The sequence below is a fragment of the Chaetura pelagica genome, unplaced genomic scaffold (assembly GCF_000747805.2).
Source record: "Chaetura pelagica isolate M959 unplaced genomic scaffold, ChaPel_1.0 scaffold123, whole genome shotgun sequence".
Lineage (NCBI taxonomy): Eukaryota > Metazoa > Chordata > Aves > Apodiformes > Apodidae > Chaetura > Chaetura pelagica.
This window is the reverse complement of record NW_009953295.1, coordinates 9,582,597-9,603,247: the sequence shown is the minus strand read 5'-3', so window position 1 is coordinate 9,603,247 and position 20,651 is coordinate 9,582,597. Positions and strand designations below refer to the sequence as shown.

Genomic DNA, 20,651 nt, shown 5'->3' with positions numbered 1-20,651 from the left:
GGCTCTGGCCCCGGGTGAGCCCGACTCTATCCCGCCACAGCCGGGGGGGGGCTTCTTTTCCCCGGCCCCCTCCTCGGCCGGGCCTCCTGCGCCTCTCCCGGCAGCCGCCGGGCGCCTCCGCGGGTGCCTAGGGCCTTGGCGGTGTCTGCGGGGAGGCTCCCCCGGGGCCAGCCGGGGGGCTGAGCGTGCTTGGCCGAGTTTGTGAAGGTTTCTCCCGAATCGCAGGCTGAGGGAGCGGTCCGGAACCGGCCCGAGAGGCCCCCGCGGCGGCGGGGAGAGCCCTCACCTCTCCGGCCCGGCCCGGCCCGGCCCGGCCCTGCCTCCTGTGAGCCGTCATCGCGTCTTCGCGTGAGTGAAGCTTCAGTTGGGTTGTGTAATCCTGGGGTTGCGCTCTCTCCTGTTCCTCGATACATTCCTCTCCCTCCGAGTGGGTGAGGAAGCGCAATGGGAGTTCAAGGGCTCTGGAAGCTGCTGGAGTGCGCTGGGAGACCCATCAACCCAGAAACGCTGGAAGGGAAGATTCTTGCTGTTGGTATCCTTTGGAGGTAGAGCCGAGGACCCAGATTTGCGGGGGAAGTTGTTTTAATTATTTAACTTATTTCCGTGTGATCTGTTGTGTTTAGGTTTTTTTGTTTTAAATCATGACATTTTGATAAGTAGATTTTATGCCTTATAATATGGCAAATGATAAGATCTTTTTCTATCTTTTAAAGAAAGAGACTTTTAAAATAGGTTCATCACACAAGTGTCGGACTGTAGGATTTTGTGCGTTACAAATAAACAAACCGCTCTCAGTAGGAATGTAAGATGAACAAGTTTTAAGTACATCAACTTTCCTATCATATACACATAGCAAAAAGTTGGGAAGATGCAGAAGCAATTACCCTTCATTCATTTGTAAAAATAACTGGGGAAGTGCTGCTGTCTGCACTGTTATTTTAACTCTGCTTTTTGGTCCAGGGTGATAGGGGCAAGAATTTGTTCTTCTCTGAAGTTTACAAGTATTTGGAGAATCTTGACTTCAGTGAGCTAAGCCTGAAACAGTTGGCAAAAGCCACTCAGTCAAAATATGTGCACTTTATAGGAACTATTAATACGGTGTATGTGTTAGATGGCACATTTTTTTCCTCCTTAACGGCTCTTTAAGACATCAGTATTTGGTTGAACCAAGCAATCAAGGGAGCCAGAGACCGCGGTGGTAATTCCGTACGGAATGCTCACCTCCTCACTCTGTTTCATCGACTTTGCAAGTTACTGTTTTTCCGAATTCGGCCTGTTTTTGTTTTTGATGGAGAGGCACCACTTCTGAAGAGACAAACCTTGGTAAGTACCTTTGCTGAGTCATTGCAATGCAAGATAAGATGTATGTCTGCTGATACTAGGTAGGCATTTTCAATTTCCTTTTTATTCTGCTTGTGATTCTGAGCCTTGAGGACGGAGGGCTTGAAGTGCGTGGCTGTGGAGGTGCTCTTGGCACTCCCAGTCTTGGTTAGCTGTAGGAGTATGCAGAAGCTCCCTTTTGGTATATTCAGGTTTGATTTGCATACAAACCGGTTTCAGAGAGGTAGATGGTGGCATGAGCCTGGGTCTTGCTCCAGAATGGGCCTGAACGCAACTCTTGCAAGCATTTGTATCCAGAAGCTGAAAGCTATTCCGCAGTCCCACAGAGGAAACTGACAGAGGTTTAGAGGATCTGAAGACTATGTCCCTATGTCATTGATGTAGGATGAGTTAGAACTTGCTTGTAGACTGACTCAGCATACAGAATTATAGCAGCAGTTTGTTGGATATGTATCTTCAGCATCCAGCAAAATCTTGTTGCTGTTCATCTTATTTCTACAGGCTAAGCGAAGGCAGAGGAAGGAACTTGCCATCAGTGATTCCAGGAAAACTGCAGAGAAACTGTTGAAAACATTTTTGAAGAGACAGGTGATCAAAACTGCACTTTCAGGCAAAAGGCAAGAATAAAAATTATTTTATTTTCCCCTTGTTTCTAAGTGGCGGGTAAGTTTTTATGTAGCTATTAGTCACTATTGTTTGTTTTTGTTTTTTTTCCCTAAGCAATGAAGCTTTTCCCAGTATTACAGAAGTTCGGAGAGCAGAAATTGATGATATGTATGCATTGCCTTCTTTAGAGGATGAAGAGAAGAACAGGTAGGTAGAATTAAGAAAAATAGCTTAAATGGCTATAATAAACTCAGATAAAAGTATAAAACACATTTTTTTTTGACACTGCTGAGAGGTCTTTGACCCATGAGACTTCATTATCTATTCAGCATATTTCTTTATTTCAGTATCTTTTTTTTCTTCAGTTTCAGTTAGGTTTATAGCTCTAAATACAGAAGCCTTCTAGTTATTTATGGGAAAGTGACAGGAGAAGCCTTCAGCCCACAGATTAAATTTCTGCAATGGATTCATATTTATGGACAAAAGTGCTACCTCAGTCTCTGTGGCTGTGTCTATACCACTAAACAGAACTGATTGTTCAAGCTCAGGTAGCTGATATGTAGCAGCTGGATTCTGATCTGTGTTCCCTTATTCGGTGGTGCAGCTTCAGCATTAGTGGGCTTTGAATGTGCTTGTCAAACTTGTGACATCTTCTTGAATGCCACTAAGTGGGAAAGTGGAGCTATCCATTAGATTACACTTTGCACCTCTTATATATACTGACCAAATAAGAATCAGGTGAAGATTTAAACAGCAACAGTTGTCTCAGTTTAGTTTTAACTTAAATAAGTCTGCCTTCTTTCTTCCTCTTCAGGTCTTCTTGACTTGTATATGCATTTATGTGTATGTGTATGTAGGTATGTGTGTGTATTTTGATGTTGTATGTGAATTCTTCTACTTACTGGTGAAGGGATGGCTACTGTCCTTTTGCTTAAAATGGGAACTTTATTTTCCTAGGCAAATAGTTACATCTTTTTTCTCTTGGTGATTTTTAGCTCAGAGGAGGAAGATGAAAAAGAATGGCAAGCGAGAATGAGCCAAAAACAGATGTTGCAGGTAAGTGCATCCTAATTGCCCTGTTGCTGTGAGCAAATCCTTTTCTTCACAAGCCGTGTTAAAAAACAAACAAATTAAAAAAAAAAAAAGTGTTTGGAGGTGTAGGTCTTACCATAACATTATTAATTGAACAAATGAGTTAATTTTAAGCACTGTATGAATTCCTGCTAATGAGGAAATACAAGTATAGTTTTCTGCACTAGAATAGGAATTTCTTACTTTTCCTTTTGACTACTGTGTCTGGACATGTGGAGAAGAAACTGTTTTTTGTAGTCATGAAATACGTGCATTTGTACACATAAGTATGCACATATAAGACAGCATATTTAACAAAATTCCCATGATTCTCCAAAAATTAATTGTTGTTGAAGCATTTCAGTCCTTGAGTTTTCACAGATAAAATTCTGTATTCCATTCTGAGGAGAAAAAAATATGTAACCTAAGAAGATGGCATAATGATTAACAAAATTATCTCTGCTTTCATCAAAGTTAAAAAAAAGAAAAACAAGCATACTTGGAAGTACTGTTTTTCTTTCAGGTAATTTGCATTTAGAACCTCTTTCAGGATGAAATCAGACTAGCAGAGGCTTTAGGACCTGCTTCTGTGATGTACCCTAAATAGCTTTTTGTAAAAACAATAAAATCAAGTTTCTCTGTGTAGTGGACATCTTAATTATGTACTTTACATTGTTAGGTAGTAGTTACCCTTTTTTACTTAAACTGTTTTTTTCACAGTATAGGAAGTAGCAACAATGATTTTGTGGGGGTTTGTTGTTTGGAATGATGCTCTAAATATTTTCTTGTTCTTACTGTGCTGTAATATAAAACACATGTTTATGTTATTTTTCATTCTTATAGGAAGAGTTATGTGAAAATCCTCGTTCTGTAGATATTGAATCAGAAGATTTCCACAAGCTGCCTCCAGAAATAAAACATGAGATCTTGACCGATATAAAAGAATTTACAAAGCGGAAACGATCATTATTTGAAGCAATGCCAGAGGTAATATTTAAAATAGATTTTGAGCCATTAGATATTTCCATTAATGCAGATGAAGACTGCATAAGGGTGTCACATCTGGGAGGCTTTACCCCCACTGCTTTTTTAATAAGAGATGTTACCATAAGGGGAAAAAAACCCCAATGTGATAATGAATCTTAACAGAGCTTTCTTGTGTGTTTGTTCAGAGCCCTGTCTCTTGATTTCCACTAAACTTGGCAGAGCTAATTCAGTTTGGCAAGAATGGAAAAGAAATCATGCTGTCTCATGCCTCATCAGCATTACTCCCAAGATTTCAGTTGCAAGAACATATTGGTGGTGTGAATAAACCAGGAAGAATGAATGCAGCTTGGATTTCAAACCCTCAGGTTGTTAGGGAAGCTTCTGTAGCTTAGGCAGGTGTTTAATTGGAGCCATTCTGAGTGAAATGGGGAATCTTGTAGCACCACTTTTACAAAGCTTTTCAGAGCACAGTTAATAAAAAAAAGTACAATATAAGTCAGATTAAATGGTAGCTTGTGCCCAAGAGTAAGCTAAGAACCATCATAATTTTAAAACTATCCAGATATGGATTCTGTTATAATTGCCATGTGTTCAAGACAGGGACCAGCTGCTTAAGCCAGCTCAGTTTTGTTGGTCAAGTCACTCTGCTCTCCTTGAGTGTAGTCAGCATCCCAGACTACTTCATGGTACCTTTGAGAACTGTGGTGTGTTACCAGGCTAGTGTTGCTGCCTCTTGAGAGTGCTGCAGTCAGTAAAAAAAAAAAAAATGTTACCTGTGTCAAGGAAACTCTTAAAAGGCTCTCCAGGGTGTGATAAATGAACTTGCTTAAAAGGTGCAGTTAGTAATATTTTATTTAAATTGACTTGCTTGTTTGTTTTGTTTGTTTTTTAAGGAGTCTGATGACTTTTCCCAGTACCAGCTTAGGGGATTGCTTAAGAAAAGCAGCCTCAATCGGTGCATAGAAAATGTAGAAAAAGAATTGAATCAACAGCACTCAGGTGAAATCCAAACACAATATGAAAATGAGGGTGGTTTTGTGAAAGAAGTGGAAACAAGGAGGGTAGTCTCTGAAGATACATCTCACTATATCCTAATAAAGGGTATGTCAGATCTTAATTTTGTAAAACCTCTTGTTTGATGTCTGCAGTCTGTAGCTGTCAGTTTTAAGAAAAACCTGAATATTGTTTGCAGGTGCATTGAAGCCAGTACTTTGTATGAAGGGTGTGTTACTGGTAGACATTATGGTAGACATAATTGACTGCTATCTGTGAATGCATAGAAAGCTAGTTTACTGAATCATTCTGGTAGGGGTTGGAAGGGATCTCTGGAGATCGTCGAGTCCAACCCCCCTGCTGGAGGAGGACCACCACAGAATCTAGGACAGGTCACACAGAAATGCATCCAAACAGATCTTGAACGTCTCCAGAGAAAGAGACTCCACAACCTCTCTGGGCAGCCTGTTCCAGCACTGTAACCCTGGCAGTAAAGAAGTTCTTCCTTATGTTGAGGTGGAACTTTCTGTGCTCTAGTTTTCAGCCATTGCCCCTCATCCTATCACAGGGCATGAATGAAAAAGAGATTGGTCCCTCATTGATACCCACCCTTCAGATATTTATATACATTAATAAGATCTCTTAGTCTTCTCCTCTCTAGACTAAACAGCCCCAGGTCTCAGCCTTTCCTCATAAGGCAGGTGTTCCAGTCACTTTATTGTCCTAATAGCCCTCTGTTGGACTCTGTCAACTAAGTCCCTGTCCCTCTTTAGCCGGGGAGCCCAGAACTGAACACAATACTCCAGGTGGGGTGTCACTAGGACAGAGTAGAGGGGAAGGAGAACCTCCCTTTACCTGCTGGACACACTCTTCTTAATGCACCCCAGGATACTATTGGCCTTCTTGGCCGTAAGGGCACATTGCTGTCCCATGGATAACTTGGTGTCCACCAGGACTCCATGGTCCTTCTCCACAGAGCTGCTTAGGTTGGCTCCTAACCTGGTGCATTTTGTTGTTCCTTCCCAAGTGCAGGACTCTACACTTACTCTGGTTGAACCTCATTAGTTTCCTCTTTGCCCAGCTCTCCAGTCTGTCCAGGTCTCACTAAGTGGCTGCACAGCCTTCAGGTGAATCATTCAATACTCCCAGCTTTGTATCATCAGCTAACTTGCTGAGGGTACACTCTGTCCAGGTTGTATAGGAAGATGTTGAACAGGACTGGGCTCAGCACTGATCCCTGGGGAACTCCACTTGTTATAGGTCTCCTTCTTGACTCTGCACCATTGATCATCACCCTCTGGGCTCTATTGTTTAGCCAGTTCTTAATCCATCTGACTGTCCTCGCTTCTACCCCACACTTCCTGAGCTTGCTCATGAGGATGTTATAGGAGACAGTGTCAAAAGCTTTGCTAAGGTCAAGATAGACTACATCCCCTGGTCTCCCTGCATCTACCCATTCATTCACAACAACACAGAAGGCTATCATATTAGTCAAACATGATTTCCCTTTGGTAAATCCATGCTGGCTACTGCTGATAGCCTTATACTCTTCCACGTGCTTAGAGGTGACCTCCAGAATGATGTGCTTGATTGTTTTTCAGGGCTGGAAGTGAGGCTGACTGGTCTGTAGTTTTCTGGATCTTCTTTCTTGCCCTTTTTGAAGACTGGAGTGACACTGGCCTTCCTCCAGTCCTCAGGCACCTCCTATTTTCTATGATCTTTCAAAAATGATGGAGAGCAGTAGAGCTACAACATCAGCCAGCTCTCTCAGCACTTGCAGGTGCATCCTATCAGGGCACAGGGATTTGTGTATATTCACTTTACCCAACTGATCTCTAACCCAATCCTCATTGACCAGTGAAGAGTCATTCTTCTTCCAGGTCTTACCTCTTATATCCAGGGTCTGGAATTCGCAAGGGCTGGTCTTAGGAGTAAAGACTGAAGCAAAGCAGGTATTCAATAACTGCATTCTCTGCATCCTCTGTTACCAGGGCTCCCACTTCATTCAGCAATGAGCCCACATTTTCCCTGTTCTTCCATTTAACACTGATGTATTTGAAGAAGCCCTTCTTGTTCTCTTTTACTTCGTCAGGTTTAGTTCTATAAGGGCTTTGGCCTTCCTTGTTGCCTTTCTACGTACCCTGACAACTGTCCTGTAGTTCTCTCAAGTGACAAGTCCCTTCTTCCACAAACTGTAAATTACTTTCTTCAGGAGCTCCTTGCTCATCCTAGCAGGTCTCCTTCCTCTTCTACCTGATCTTTTTACTTAAAGGAGTGCAGCTATCTTGAGCTTGGAGGAAGTGATATTGAAAATTAACCAACTTTCTTTCCTCACCTGCCCCCCACCTTCCAGAGTCTTAGCTACAGGATTCCTGCAAGTAGATCTTTGAAGAGTACAAAGTTAGCCCTCCAGAAGTCCAGGGTTGTAATCTTACTTATTGCCCTGCTTCTTCCTTCTAAAATACTGAACTACCATGTCATGAACACTGTCCCCAAGGCTGTCCCCAACCAGACCTTTGTTTGGTAATACAAGGTCTTGCAGTGCACCTCTCCTCATAGGCTCCTGCACTACCTGCATCAGGAAGTTATCACTGATGCACTGCAAGAGCCTTCTAGACTGAGTATGCCTGCCTGTTTATTTGTCTTTATATAGTGATGTCATTATGTAAAAAATTGAGTGTTTGAATAAAGCAGGTTTTTACTAAAAATAAAAAAAAAAACACCTTTATTTCAGGTATTCAAGCAAAAGAAGCTATGAGTAGAGACTTGGATCCTGCTGTAGGACCCTCTTCAAAAGTGCTTGAATTTATTAAATCGAGTAAAATCGATGAATCTCGTGCTAGTGCAACACTAGCTGCCTCTGACAAGTGTTCCAGAGAGAAGGATAACAATGTGGCGGCAGCACCACCCTCTCCTCGGACTTTGCTTGCTATCCAGGCAGCTATGGTAGAAAGCAGCTCAGAGGAAGAACTGGGGGCTGAAGATACAGGACGATTGAAGGTGGATGTGTCTGTAACAGAGGAAGGCAAGGTGTCTCCAAGAACAAAAATGCTTGAATTTATTAAATCAAGTAAAATCGATGAAGCTCATGCTAGTGCAAAGCTAGCTGCCTCTGACAAGTGTTCCAGAAAGAAGGATAACAATGTGGCGGCAGCACCACCCTCTCCTCGGACTTTGCTTGCTATCCAGGCAGCTATGGTAGAAAGCAGCTCAGAGGAAGAACTGGGGGCTGAAGATCCAGGACGATTGAAGGTGGATGTGTCTGTAACAGAAGAAAGCAGGGTGTCTCCAAGAACACTACAGGCAATTCAGCAAGCTCTGAGTGATGGTAATAAAAGGGAGGAAGTTGTTACTGTTAGAACTGATGCTGTGCTACCAGAAAGATCAGAAGAGAAGGATTTTCTGCTTAGTAGCTCAGATGAGGAAGATCAGATTCCTGAAGTTAAGGAGGGAAAAAAAACACCTACATCTACAACTCATTTGTCACACAAAGTGATTATGCAAGACACTGAATTTGAGCAAAAGAGTCAGGAGTTAGGAAAAAATCTTATTGCGTCTAAGGTCACCAGTATATCCAGAGCTGAAAATTGCTCTTGTATTGACAACACTGGAAGAGGCAAAGAAGATGTGGATAAAGAAGAGCATGGTTCCAAAATGGACTTAAATTCCTTGGGAAATAAGGATATAAACTTGTCAAGCAGTTCCCCTCTACAGACTGGTATAGGGGCATTGATTCATTCTGAAACAGCAGACCTTTCTAAAAATGAGGAAAGCCTGAAAAGTTCTGAAAAGATCAAGGAAGTAATTTTGCAAGCAGAAGAGAATGTATCTGAGGTGCAAAAGGATATTAGACTTCTCCCAGAAGCAGAAGGTTCTGAGGAGGAAAGAGAAGGGATATCACAGTCTGAAGACAGTGATTCTGATGGTATGTACTTTCTAATTGTGTTAAAAAGAAAATAGGACCTTACTGTATTTGTATTCAGGTGAAGTTAACCTTTTCTCCTACTAAGAAATGCTTTAAGAATACATCTATTCCTACGTAAGTAGGAGGAAGGAAAAAATTATCTAATCTGTGTTCTTCCCCTAGTGTTATGTTTTACCATTGAAACCTCAGTATACAGTATGGTGAAGCAGGAGAACATTCTCCTCTGTACATTAAACATGCTTAACTAGTGTATTAATGGTCCACCACTTCGTTTCTGTAGTTTCACAGTTCTTATATCCAGTTACAGCATATAGCAAATGAAAGAAAACTAATTGCCCAAAGTAAAAGACTTGTCCAAATACTTGTTTTTAACAGGCAGTAAGAAACTGAAATCTTTATTTTCCCATCCTAGGAAGCTTTATTGAAGTGGATGCTGAAATCAACAACGAGGCTGAGTTTCCTGCTAAATACAGCGAAAAACTGAGTGATGAAACCGCACTTCCAGAAGTGGAGACAAACGGACATAGAATTGTCACACAGGACCTGGTGAAGGAGTCTGATGATGATGAAATGCAGTTGGCAAATGATCAGAATGTTGAAAGAGAAGATGACAGTAAAGATGCACATAATGAATGGCAAGACATCAGTTTGGTAACTCAGTGTTATTTGTTTTGACCTAGTAATGAATTAAGTTCTCTGTCCTCAAATAGTTTTTAAGGAAGACCATTAAACAGCTTCTTACAGTTTCACTGCTTCTCATATATGCGTTTAGTTCTCTGGGAACTGGTTTTTCTTCAAAGATGATGCTTAACTGTAATCTCTTTGAAATTGTAAGGTTTCAGCACTCTGATGAATAGACCTATCTCTGGGCTTATAATTTACTGCATTGGAGAAGCTATGACAGCTTCCAGGCATGAATTAATGGAGTATATACACCGCTAGAAAAATTATAGTTGGAAACTTAGGTATAAGCAGTTAAGTGAAGAACCAAATTTTTAAAATTATTAAAATCTTGTTTTATTTTTCAGGAAGAACTAGAAGAATTAGAGAATGACCTCTCTGCTGAGCAGAACATGCTTCAGACTCAAAAACAGAAACAGGAACGTGTTGCTGCTTCTGTAACAGGACAGATGTTCTTGGAAAGCCAGGTAGTATTTTTTGAATCATTGCAATTTAATATAGCTTGATGTAGTTTCCACCCCAGTCACAATTTTTCTCATAGTAATTTTGCTTAATTATTTGTTGCCTTTTTTCCTCATGTTTTCTTCAGTCTGCTTCATTTAAAAGACTGCAAGTACTGAGATAATTTGGAATTCCAACAGTTTTAAATAACTGTTAAAACATTATAAAATAATAATGAAACTATGAATAAATAAATATTTTTAAGCACTAACTTTTTAAGGTTGGGCCAGTTAGATCTTTGCCTACTATTCTGAAATACGCAAATTGAACAAAAAAGATATTAGGATATCGTGTTCAGCAACATGTAATTGATCTGATCTGGGTGTTAGGTAAATGGTGATTTCCCCTAGGGACTAAAAAAGAAAAGCTTTCAAGAAACATACGTGGTAGCCCAGGTTGGTGCCCTGGATAACTGAATTTAAATAATCTCACCAGTAATATCTGCATAATCTTGTAACTTCTGTTTCAGTGTAGTGAACTTATACTATTAAATTAATTCTGAGAAATACATAAATGCTTTTATTTTCTTTGCATAAAAGGGTAATTTGGATAGCTTTAAAAAGATTTATTTTTTTTCCTTCATTAAGTCTTTGTTCATACTTGTTTCTTCACATGATTTTTTTAAAAGGCAGTAGATGGTGCTTTTGTAATATTACATGCCATGTAATGCTAGATACACCAATATAGTTGTAAGTCTTTTGACCTTATGCTTTTGCTTTTTATTACAGTAGAAGTTTTAAGTCTTGAGACTGACTTTTTCAGGACACAAAAGCCAGCTGCAGTGGAAAAAAGTGTGTGTGTGCATATATATGTATACATATCACATATATTTAATAAATTTCACACCTTAGCTTTTGCAGTGATTATTACATCCATCTTGGGAAAGGAGAATAAATGGAAAGCATAATTTCTGGAGATGGTGTAATCCAGAATTGTGTAACCAACATAAGCCTGTAAACCTAGTGTGTGTGAGATATTTAACTGAGGCTAAATAATGTATTCCATAAAAGCGAATTGTGTAAAATGCATCAAAATACATGTTTATCATAACACCATCCAAAGGATTACTAATCTGCCCACTATTTCCTGCTTAATATGACTGTTTCTCATAGTCTTTCATGACATTTTCTGAGCTAAGGTGATGACTGATCTTTATTTATTTATTATTTATTTAACCTGCATCATTATTTCATGGAGCCCACATAATTGTAATGCATAGACTTTTCTTAAGTATGTTTGTGTAATTAGGGTAGCAGATTCTCAAGCTGTGTAGTACTAGCATGATCAAGTAATGCTTGACTTATGTGGCACTACTTGCCTGAGATGAGTAAGTGTGGGTCTAGCAGTTCTGAGTCAGGCAGAATATTAAGAGAAGTGAATTTTTCAGATGGAATGTGAAGTGATTTCTCTCCATCCTACAGGAACTTCTCCGTCTGTTTGGCATTCCATATATCGAAGCTCCGATGGAGGCAGAGGCGCAGTGTGCGATGTTGGACCTTACTGATCAGACCTCAGGGACCATCACTGATGATAGTGATGTTTGGTTATTTGGTGCACGACATGTTTATAAAAATTTCTTCAGTCAAAACAAATATGTGGAATATTATCAGTTTGTTGATTTTCAAAACCAGCTAGGTAAGCTTCAGGTATTGATTTGTTAGATATGTGGCAGTCCTGCCTTATTAAGGGCTCTATCTTTTTGAAGTTGTATTTCCTACGGAGTTTTGTGTGTCTATTACCTCAATGCCCATTCTTTTAAAAAGTCTAAAGACATTCATTTGGGATTTCTGTTTTTACTGCTAGATGACCCCTCTGAATTTGCAGGCACCTGCTTTTGATACACTGAGTTAATGGGATGATCATCAAGGCAGGAGGTATAAACTATGGTACCAGTGTCTGGGTAAATGTCAGCATGACTTGTCTGACATGGTGGGAAAATTATATTCTGATGTCATCAGATCTATAGTCTTCTGGAAATGGAAGTTGATTTTGGACATACTGACACATAATGTAGTAGAAGAGGATTTGGCATACGTATATGCTTTGTAAAAGGTTTTTCATTTAGTTAAGACTGACAGCTTTTTTCTTTGATAAGATTGTTGTTCTACTAGTCTAATCAGATTATTGCTAATTATGTTGAACTACTAAACTCAGTGTCACGTAGTATGTTAAGGAAAGTATGAGCCAATTTTAGCTTTTTTCTTAGGCCTTGTTTAAGCAGAACTGTCTTAATGAGTTTCGACACTTTCAAAGTTGAGAGAGGCTATAGATTTCTAAATACTATTTTACTGTCCAAAGTATGTAAAATTTCACCACATTTTTATGTCATTAAAAATGTATCTTTGGCTTCTTCCAGTACACTGAATGAAGTATTTTTTTTCATACCTACTTTGGTATGCTGCTGTGGCTTACTTGCTGAAGGATTGCTGTAAAAGTGTGTGTGGATTTTTAGCTATTAATGTAATACACTAGAGCTTGCTTTTCTTTACTTACTGGGCAAAAATAGTTAGCATTGATCTTCATGTCACATTCCTGTGCAGCTCCTTTTCCGTGCATTACTTATTATTTCTTGACAGTTGATGGATATCCTGGCTAGCATGCTGATGGTCTTGCTTTGTGTGCCTAGACACACATTCCTCCTTTTAATTACTGTTTTTTTAAATTATTATTTTTAAAATTTAGACGTCTGAGGCTAGTCACTGAAAATTGGTCTGGTTGCCTCAGATCTTACAGTGTAGCAAGTAGAAGTGGCCAGCTGAGTTCTTCCTTCTTTCTAGCTGTTTCACAGGCCCTTTTGCTTGACTTAGTAACTGCAGTAGTGCAGAGCAAATGGCTTCCAGTGTGGAAACACTTATAAGCAGTAGAGGCATTAATATTATGAACTAGAATTCAAAACTAAGGACTTGAATGTTTTTATTTCTGATTTGGGAGTTACTAAAGTCAAGTCAGCCTCAGATGAGAAAAGGACAACAACTGGAGAAATATATTTAAAATAACATATCTGGGCTTGTAGAAACCCAGGATATCCCAGTGGTCTTCACATTGTGACTTTTAATTTGGCAAGATCTCTTTACCAGGTTAGCAGAGCCACTGGTGCTTGATGTAGCAGCAGCATGTCAACACTGCAACATGGTTAGCAGATTCTGATGTTGAAATAAATTGAATTTTACAGTTACTTTCTATGTGTTCATTTTGATTTCTTGCCTTTCAGGTAGTTTATGATTTGTTAATTTGAAAGAGGACAGACAGTGAAGCCACTGGTTTTGTTTGATTTACTCACATTCCTTTACAGGGTTGGATCGAAGCAAGCTAATTAATTTGGCATACTTGCTTGGAAGTGACTACACTGAGGGCATCCCAAATGTTGGCTTTGTAACAGCGATGGAGATTTTAAATGAGTTTCCTGGGCATGGATTGGAACCTCTCTTAAAATTCGCGTATGCTTTGTCATATTTTGCTTTTTTTTGGTCTTTCCATAAAATGAGTATTAGTCAGTATACTTTTCTTAATGCTTAAGCATACAACAGATCATATGGCCATCATTAAGGAGATTAAGGTGACTGTAAAATATGTGACATCGTTCTATTGCTATTTTAAATAGCAAGTAAATAAGGTGACATGGTGGTACAGAAGTTAATTACAGTGAGACTAATGAAGACAATAGAACAGCTGCAGAACTGTGTGACTGCCTCTGAGTTCATTGCAGAGCTGGATCCCTAGTGGAGTGGAGGTTGTTTCTCCCTGAGTTTGTGAGAAGGTGCTGTAGCTTGCTCGTAGAGACAAAAAGACTTGATGAGTGAGGGATGGATGACCTGGAAAGACACAGACAGGTAGGCTGTGGGAAAGGACAAGATTTGAAGAGGGCCAAGTCTTTGTATTGGCACTGGCAAGGATGGTGATTTTTTATTTTTTGTGTTCTAAAGTATTCATCATATGTAGAAAATCCTTCCCAAGTGAGGCTTAACTGAAGCCTTCTCTTTGGCAACTTATGGGGAATCTAGGTGATGTTTGCTAATGTGGCTTACAATGGCTGCATTTACTGTATGTGTTTTGTCATTTCTACTTTCAGATTATATATATATATATATATACCTTTGGTCATTTTTATTTGGAAGTTTTCTGCCTCAGCTTGTGTAGTAACTGAGGGAAGTAGACTACTGAAGGCTGTTGAAGTTATTACAGTTAGCGTGGTGGCTCTTGGTACGGCAAATTATAGTTTATGAAGGCAAATTAATACTCTCTTCTGTTTTTCAGTGAGTGGTGGAATGAGGCTCAGAAGAATAAGAAATTGAGACCAAATCCACATGATACCAAAGTAAAGAAGAAGCTACGGGAGCTGCAGCTTTCTGCAGGTTTCCCAAATCCAGCAGTGGCAGAAGCATACCTGAAGCCTGTGGTGGATGAGACAAGGGGTTCATTCACCTGGGGGAAGCCGGATGTAGAGCAGATCAGAGAATATCCTTTTACTGTATGACAGGACGTGTCAGCTAGAAGTACTCAGATTAAAGTTCTTAAGGCTTGTTATTTGGTAATGGAGTATCAAATTCTTAACATCTCCGTGTGAGGGGCCGCCAGCCTCGTCTGCATGTACTTTTCTACAATGATGCCAGCTCTGGAATGGCAGGAGGGGAATGCAGCTGTGCATGTGTGGCACTCAGGGCTCCTCTGCCTTCCTGAGAGAGTGGGCTGCTTCACTTTGCATGCAAAAAGTCTTGTAGCTGGACTGGCTGGCTCATTGCGGTGATACATCTCTGCAACTGTGCTGTGCCTATTTCTATTCAGAGTAGAATTGTTTGCATGCTTCTGATGTATGTTTTCCATCTTGCACAAAAAAAGTTTCAAAACCTAGTCAGAAATGGTGATTCGGTCTGTGCTTTATCCCTAGTTATTCACTGCATTTCCATTTCTTGCCCTAATGTTGGTTGCTTACACCCATTGCAGCTTGAGCTGCAGTGTATTGTTAAAAAGTAGATGGTGTTGTGTGCAGAGCTAGTAGTGTTTTGAACAGAAAATGAAACTTTGGTGTGTGCAAGTGTCAAAAAAAGTTTTACTTAGGGCTGTTTTACTTTACAGCACTACCATACAGCCAAATTGAGTTCTGTCTTCACTGAGACATGCTTTTGGAAATGTTGATATTAGAGAAGAAGTTCTGTAATTAAGAGATGTAATAGTGTAATTAAGATGCATAGCATAAAACTGGAACCGTGCACATAAGTGAGCTGTAATAACTTATGTTCTGTAGTTTTGAAGAAAAAGCTTTTAAGTAGGGGAACTTTCCTCCAGAAATTGTTTATTTGAAGAGCTTTCATTTTATGTGTTTACAAAACAATAGTAATACCCATTTTGTTAAGTTCCTTAACTTTCTGCACATTCTGTCAGGATCACTTTGGCTGGACTAGGACAAAGATAGATGAAATCCTTTTGCCAGTGATGAAACAGCTGAACTTGCAGCAGGTAAAGTGTGGAACTATGTATAGCTTAAGGGTAACTGGGAAACTGTAAGAGAAGCATTTAAAAAATAACAACAAGGCTTTAATCTAAAATACATTTCTCAAACTGGGATTTGGCCATATTTTTTATCTTAATATATATATATTTTAGAGGTAATTAAATTTACTTCTCTAGACTTTATTTCTATATAATTAGGGTGTGCTGTGAGGCACTCCATGAAATTTCAATTGTTGGTTTCAAATTTTGTTATTTAGCAAGTGCCAATCTGAAGTCCACGTTGCTGTTTGTTCTGGATGTAGCTTAAACTATGGGTACCTGAGACATCTTTTTAGTACTTCTGAAAGACAACTTGTTGTCTCTAAAAATATTTTATAAAAATGCCCCTGAGATTTTGGTGAAGCAAGACTGACCATTGGGTACCATCCATATCCTTTGAGGAGAAGCACAGGCTGAACGGTTGAGCAAATGCCCATTAATAATATTAATCTAATTTCTGAGTAAAAGTTCTGTCAACTGTAATTAAACTTAAAAGTAAAGAGTGATGTGTACTGTGATACTGAGAAAGTCAGTTGTAAAACTCATCACCTAAGATTTTTTCAGGGAGAATAGAGAGGACTAGTTTAGTCTATACAGGAAGCCTAGCTGTGGTTGAATAACAGGGACCCATTGTGTGACTACTTCTAGTTCTGCTCTTTAATCTTTATACTGTAGCAGCATGTGTTACAATTAACTTGAGTCAAATGCCCCCATTTTGTTGCACTGGCGTATGTAGATGTAAAGTGCACTTATATCGTGATTTGGGCCCAACATGACAACAACGAAACAGCCCCATGGCTCACTCAGTTACCCCCCACACACACTCTGGGATGAGGAGGACCAAGCTCATGGGTTAAGACAAAGGACAAGGAGGGATCTTCACCGATTTAGGTTTGGGGCAAAACAGATGCAACTTGGGGGAAAAAATAATAATTTAATTTCACGGTAATCACACACACACAGGACACAGACACACAAAGAGCAGAGCTTGCTTATGTTACCCCCACCCCTCCCTTCTTCCCGGGCCCAAATTACTTTGTTCCCGGTTTCTCTCCCTCCTTCCCTCCAGCAGCACGGGGGGACAGGGGATGGGGTTTAGAGTCACTTCACAGGCTGGTGGTTCCTGCTGCTCCATCCTCCTCAGGAAGAAGGATTCCTTACAGTCCTTCCCTGCTTCCCCACAGGGTCCCTCCCATGGGAGAGAGTCCTCCAGGAACCTCTCCTTCATGAGTCCTTCCCACAAGGCCTGGAGCTGCTCCAGCCTGGGCTTCCACAGTCATGGGCTGCTTCGGGAACAGCCACCTCCCCTGGTGCTGGGGTGTTCCACAGCTGGATAATCAGAGTCCACTGACAGCAAATCCTCTGGCCAAAAAATCCAAGTCATAGAATCATAGAAGTCCAGTGGCCAAGTTCAGCCCTTTCAGGGAATGTTCCACAACGTTCCTCCACGAGTGCAGGGGCACAGCTGCCATCTCGCCATGGGTTGCAGGGAAACTTCTGCTTGGGCACCTTCTTCCCCTTCTTCCTCATCAACCACCAGCACTGCTGTCCCCTTCCAGCACAGCTCCTCTTCCCTGAGTGCTTCTCTGCTCAGGTGTTATTTTGAGTCTTTCGTATGTTAATCACAGAGGCGCATCTATTGTCCCTCTAATGGCTCCTTGGCTGGGTTTGGAACGGGGAGCTTCTCGCTGGAGCCACTCCTGTGGCCCTTCCCCTGCTACCAAATTAAACTCACCAAACCAGAGCAACTTAAACATTTGCTTACTAAACAGTCTGTTGTTTTAACAGCTTGAGGCTAAGGATCGTTTATAAAGCCATACTTAAGAGTACTACAGAGATTCTCTCTATTAGGGTTGAAAATAGCAACATATGTCTGTTCATCATCAGCACAATGTTTATAAAAATTAAGAGGAGTTTGCTTATTATTTAGTTTCTCTGAAGGTTTTTGTGGCATAATTTATAAGTATAATAACATATCACTACTCTCGTCTGTTTGCATGCATATTCATTAGTCCTTTGTCCTGCTTTAATTTGAGGTGCCTTATAGCTGAGATAACAACTGAATTGCCATCACAAAAAGATCTTAAGGCGTTTCTCTCTTTTATTTTTGATAGACTCAGCTTCGAATTGATTCATTCTTCAGACTAGCACAGCATGAAAAACAAGCTATTAAAAGTCAGAGGCTGCGCAGAGCTGTGACTTGCCTGAAGAGAAAGGAAAAAGAAGTTGATGAAAGTCAGGAGGCTGCTGCTGTTACTGAGATTGAACTTAAACAGCGTGAGGAAAGGAAAGGGGAAGGTGCTGCAGGCTGTGCAAATCATCAAGCTGTGGCAACAGAAGTCCAAAGTGGAAAAAGAAGAAAACATTCAGATTCCAGGAAAGAACTTTTGTATGGAGGTGGTTTTATTGGGAATTTGCATCTTTCGGAAACTTCTAGTGACTCCTCAGTAGAGCAGTTAGAAAGCAGACATTTAGGCAAGAGCAAAAAGAGGAGGAATGTCTCTGCAGTGGAGACAGCAGACCGTAAACAGAAGAAGGGATGCAGTAGCTCAAGTGATGAGGATGAGGAACTGGGAAATGTTGTCATGGTGACTGCCAAGCCTGTGTTTGAAGGCAGAAGAAAGAAATCACGGAGTAAGAGAGGAGGAAAAAAGAAGAATTCTTAAAGAAAAAAGGTCTTTAAAAACCAAGACTACATGTGTGTGTTTTTTTATGCCTTAAGCTTTGTAAATATTCTAATGAATTTTTGATAAATAATAAATTATTCCTATTTGTCATGTATTTGTCATGAATTTTGTGGAAAAAAAAAATTAGCACATTTACTAATGCCGGGTTTAGTATAGGTCTTACAAGTTTCCTGTTTCAAGACTTCAAAATAGAGCCAAAATGTGATGCCCATTCATTTGTGTTCTGAAGTGAAATAGCTGTTAAAAATCATATGCAGTCTGTTGCTTCCTTAACTTCAAATTTTAACAAAATTTTGAAAGCCACTTGGATCATTTAAAGGGGCTGAGAGAATGAAAATCTGCTCAATTAGTGCTGTTTACATTATTCCCTTCACTGTGGCTGTATCAGAAATGTTGTGCTCAAAGTAATGTTGCTTATTGTGACGTGCGGAATAACGACTTTAGAACCAATAAGGTTATAAAGAAGGTATGTTTATTCAGCGCTGGGTGCACGGGGGATCGCTCCTCCACAAGCGTGCACACCCTAGGACTATTGGCAAGGTCATTATATGCCACAAAGTAATACATATTCATCTATACTGCTGCATATACATTAGGTGTCCGAGGATAGGGAGGGGTTATTACAATTAATCATTAGCATAGTTGCCCCCCGAGCTCCTCCTTGTTGCACTTGCGCAGTATCTTCTGGTGGTCGTGGGCAGGGGTCTTTGGGATGAAGGCCGGATGTCTTCTGGCTGTGCACTTTTCACCTCTTGGCATTCCTTTCTGGGGTCTGCACCAGGGTCTTGTCTTCTCTGCAAGTTTCTGTGGGAGCATCCTCCCACACAATACCTTCCCTCACAATTCAGGCCTTATCTATACATTCCAAGCCTTATCTATGCTAAGCAGTGCCATCCTGTTTACTCCTTATGTGTTAGTCCTTTCTACCAAGGGAGGCCATCTGGCTTTCCTCAGATCAGTTCCCCCCTTTTCTATATAATTAGTAAATTCTTTTACTTTACACTAATACATAGATTCTTTGTCAAGCATCTTTTGAAAATATTTGTTAGATTCCAACTTTTGATGCAAGTGATGCTTTTTCCAATTACCATAGGTATCTCCAGTGCTCTGAGAGCACCAGAGAGAACATTTTAACAGTACACAGGTTAGAGTTCCCAAAAATTAATAGCCCCACTAACACCATAAACAGTTGTCTCAGCCAAGCAAAGTTAGGAAGCTATGAAGTAAGTTTCTCCCATACCCCTGTAAATTCCCAAGAAGTATTGTCCTGGGCCACCAGGTGTAATACATGAGCCTTTTCCCAAATCGCTTACTCCTAGCCAGGGAAGGAACCACTGAACAAAGCTATGAAAACCCATTCCCCTTTCTACTGGTGGATTCATTGCTCTTTTTACTATTATCCAAGGTGTACGTAAGATTCCCTGTAAAGCTGAATGGTTAAATATATTCCCTTGTGGGGTGAGGTATCCTATTCCACATTCCCCTTTCCATTTCAAAGGCAATGCCTTTCTGGCCACTCCATCCCCACAAAGCCCCCACATTCCCTGGGGTAGGCAATCAAAGGTATTTTTAATAGCAATGCCTATATTAATGTCCTTACAAGGATCCTGCTTCCCTATATCCATGCGCTTTGGTGGTTTACATATTGTTCAGTTCCAGCTTGTGACATTTAGTTGGAATTTACCCACATCAAGTGCAAAGGGCATTTGTCTGTATATAATAGTAGAATTGACCAAGGGTTGTATTTTGAACCTTGGTCCCCTAACCTCGGTATCATTGAGGCTGTTACAGTGGTACCCTACACCATGCCCTGTGTCATTAAAGAGCCACTTCCACTTAGACTGGCTTGCCAAATATCCATAGTATGGCATCTCTATGCTGCCTTGAGGCAGCGCAGTACAGATCCAACAATCACTAATATTCAATGTCCTTGCCACCTTATTGATTACCGTAATATTTTGATTGTGATCCCAAGCCTCTATAAGGCTCAGCAGCATGTAAAATACAATTTTCCCCTATTTGTGATGAGATTCCCATCCTTACAGAATATGGCCTTCCATACAGGATTTCAAAAGAACTCACTCCCTCCCTCCCTGGCCCTAGGCCTTGTGCTGATTCGTAAAAGAGCCAAAGGCAGGGGTTGTGGCCAAGGCAAGCTTGCTTCCTGCCCCAATTTTAAAATCTGTTGTTTGATCAAGTGATTCATTTTCTCTACCTGGCCACTTGATTGAGGGAGTATGCAGTTGCCAGTCAATCCCCAGTTGTAAGCTCACTTGTTGAACTATTTTTGATATAAAGTGTGGTCCCCTATCTGAGGACATTGCTGAGGGTACACCAAACCTTGGAATGATTTCTTGTAACAAGACTTTGGT

General features: G+C 40.4%; 1 protein-coding gene across 1 annotated transcript; it reads left to right on the top strand.

Annotated features, from left to right (window-relative positions):
• The first annotated feature begins 444 nt into the window (after positions 1-444).
• Positions 445-18,258, top strand: LOC104389030 (DNA repair protein complementing XP-G cells-like). The gene is made up of 16 exons (XM_009997973.1): positions 445-532; positions 1,148-1,323; positions 1,843-1,958; positions 2,062-2,154; positions 2,943-3,003; positions 3,862-4,005; positions 4,899-5,106; positions 7,733-7,998; positions 8,251-8,923; positions 9,336-9,574; positions 9,952-10,071; positions 11,527-11,740; positions 13,398-13,542; positions 14,360-14,560; positions 15,475-15,559; positions 17,707-18,258. The coding sequence occupies exons 1-16, from the start codon at positions 445-447 to the stop codon at positions 18,256-18,258; spliced, it is 3,381 nt and encodes a 1,126-aa protein (XP_009996275.1).
• The last annotated feature ends 2,393 nt before the right edge of the window (positions 18,259-20,651 follow it).

What these genes read in the sequence shown, in the direction of transcription:
- LOC104389030 (XM_009997973.1), top strand. Translation starts at nt 445, where the DNA reads ATGGGAGTTCAAGGGCTCTGGAAGCTGCTGGAGTGCGCTGGGAGACCC. An exon ending in GCCAAAAACAGATGTTGCAG is followed by an intron (nt 3,004 to 3,861) that starts GTAAGTGCATCC and finishes TCATTCTTATAG; the next exon opens with GAAGAGTTATGTGAAAATCC. An exon ending in AACAGCTGAACTTGCAGCAG is followed by an intron (nt 15,560 to 17,706) that starts GTAAAGTGTGGA and finishes TATTTTTGATAG; the next exon opens with ACTCAGCTTCGAATTGATTC.